Source organism: Brassica napus, chromosome A1 (genome assembly GCF_020379485.1).
Source record: "Brassica napus cultivar Da-Ae chromosome A1, Da-Ae, whole genome shotgun sequence".
NCBI lineage: Eukaryota > Viridiplantae > Streptophyta > Magnoliopsida > Brassicales > Brassicaceae > Brassica > Brassica napus.
In genome coordinates this window covers 17,455,031-17,457,453 of record NC_063434.1, presented here as the reverse complement: position 1 = coordinate 17,457,453, position 2,423 = coordinate 17,455,031, and the positions used below count along the sequence as shown (strand labels likewise).

General features: G+C 46.4%; 1 protein-coding gene across 1 annotated transcript; it reads right to left on the bottom strand.

The window, feature by feature from the left end:
• Positions 1-919: 919 nt before the first annotated feature.
• Positions 920-1,804, bottom strand: LOC106412983. Its single transcript, XM_013853843.1, has 3 exons — positions 1,607-1,804; positions 1,223-1,495; positions 920-1,156 (listed from the first exon to the last, which is right to left on the bottom strand). Exons 1-3 carry the CDS (start codon positions 1,802-1,804, stop codon positions 920-922), a joined length of 708 nt encoding a protein of 235 aa, XP_013709297.1.
• Between the last annotated feature and the right edge of the window lie 619 nt (positions 1,805-2,423).

Sequence of the window (2,423 nt, the reverse complement as noted above, 5' to 3'; positions counted from 1 at the left end):
ACTCAATTTCTCACTTAAAAAGCAACAGGTCAGCCTCCTTGAGTCAACACAACTCCTATCCATGTCCCTGATGCATCATACTCAATCTCAAAAGGTTTATCAAAGTTAAGAAGAGTAAGGACTGGTGCATGTGTCAACTATATTTGAGTTTGTTGAAAGACTCTTCTTGGGCCTGTCCCGAAGTAAAGGATACATTATTCTTAATCACCGAGGTCATGGGAGCAGCAATGGTACTGAAGTCTTTCACAAAGCGCCTATAAAATCTAGCCAAACCGTGGAAACTTCGGACATGTCCGATGGTGGACGGTGTAGGCCACTCTTGGATCACCTTGATCTTCTCTTCATCAACCTTTAGTCCCTGCGAACTCACAACAAAACCTATAAATATCAACTGATCAGTGCAGAAGACACACTTCTTAAGGTTGGCATAAAGACCTTCTTTTTGAAGAGTTAACAAAACCTGTTCTAGATGTCCAACATGGTCGGTTAGACATTGACTGTAAATCAAGATGTCATCAAAGTAAACCACTACAGATTTACTGACGTACGGCCTCAGCACCTGGTTCATGAGTCTCATGAAGGTACTTGGCGCATCGGTGAGGCCAAACGGGATCATAAGCCACTCGTACAGACTTTGTTTGGTCTTGAAGGCAGTCTTGCACTCATCCCCTTCCTTCATGCGAACTTGATGGTATCCACTGCTAAGATCAATCTTAGAAAACACAATAGATCCACTTAGTTCATCAAACATATCATCTAATCTGGGTATAGGGTACCAATATTTGATTGTGATGTTGTTGATGGCTCGGCAATCCACACACATCCGCCACATTCCATCTTTCTTGGGGACTAGTAGAATTGGAACAACACACAGACTTAGACTCTCCCGTATATATCCTTTGTCCATGAGGTCTTCGACTTATTTCTCCAGCTCCCTAGCCTCCTCAGGGTTGACTCGATAAGCAGCTTGGTTTGGTAGCGGAGCACCGGGCATGAGGTCGATCTGATGCTCGATCCCTCGGATGGGAGGTAAGCCGGTCGGAATGTCTTCCGAAAACACCTCCTTGTACCTTTCCATGAGGTCATGTACCTCAGATGGAAGCTCCTGGACTTCAAAACCTGCAAAACAACCTTCCTTAAAGACCATTAGTAGCACCTGCGTGTGATCATATAAAGTTTTTACAACTTGTCCGGAAGTAATGTATAGGTTGGTCTTACTTACCTTACTGGCCTGGTCCATGGCCTTTTGCATGTCGTGTACCTCTTGTGGGCTAAGAGGTGTGAGATTATGCTTCTTGTTGTTGTGTCTGAAGCTGTAGACATTGGTCCGACCATGGTGAATGGTCTCCTTGTCAAACTGCCACGGTCTGCCTAGAAGTAAGTGGCCAGCGTGCATTGGAACGACATTAGACTTGACCTGGTCATGGTCTTTGCCAATGCTGAAGGACACCACCACTTGCTCAGCTATCTTAAGCTCAGTCTCATCATTGAGCCACTTAAGTTGGTACGGTCACGGATGTGGAGTCTTGATTAGACCTAACTTATCAACAAAATACTTTCTGGCCACATTAGTACAAGAACCGCCATCTATTATAAGACTGCATACCTTTTGTTCCACGCTACATCTTGTGTGAAAGACGTTTTCTCTCTGGATGGTCTCTGGATCAAAGAGGGCACTAAGGGCTCTCCTGGTTACAAGTAACTCGCCAGTTTCTGGATGATCAGTCACCTCTTCATCGGACACAACAGCCTCTACCTCGGCCTCATCTTGAGACTCGTACTCTCCATTGACCTTAAGGACCATCACTCGCTTGTTTGGACAGTCTCGAGCATAAGGTCCTTTTCCCTGACACATAACAAATAATGTCACGAGTTCTCAAATTTTGGGCCTGTGTTTTACCTTGGTCCGAATGGTTTGTTCCAGACTGTTTGGGCTAGTTTCACTTGAACAGTCTCTCAACCTCAATCGCCTTGCCTTTGTCTACGGGCTTGGCGGCTGGTGGAGTCCAGACGGGCTTACACCTATTTGTGGACGCGGTGTTCCTCTTGATGTGATGTTCGGCCAGGACAGCAAAGTGAAGCAAGTCTTGGAAGTCCTCATACGGTTGTCTTTCCACCTTGTGAGAAATCGGGTCGTGTAAGCCTTCTAGGAACTAGGACATCAAGGACGGCTATGGCTCATCAACGTCCAGCTTGTGCCGAAGGGAATCAAACTCCTCGAAATACCCCTCCATGGATTTAGTACCCTGAGACAACTTACGGAAACGCTTTAGTCAGTCCCGCTGATATTAAGAGGGAATATACCTGCCATGGAGCTTAGTTCTCATCTCGGCCCATGCGCGGGCTCTCCATACTGGACCAGCCTTGGCGACGTCCCGATCCCACTAGGATAAGGCATTGTCGGTCAGTTGAGCAGCTGCAAG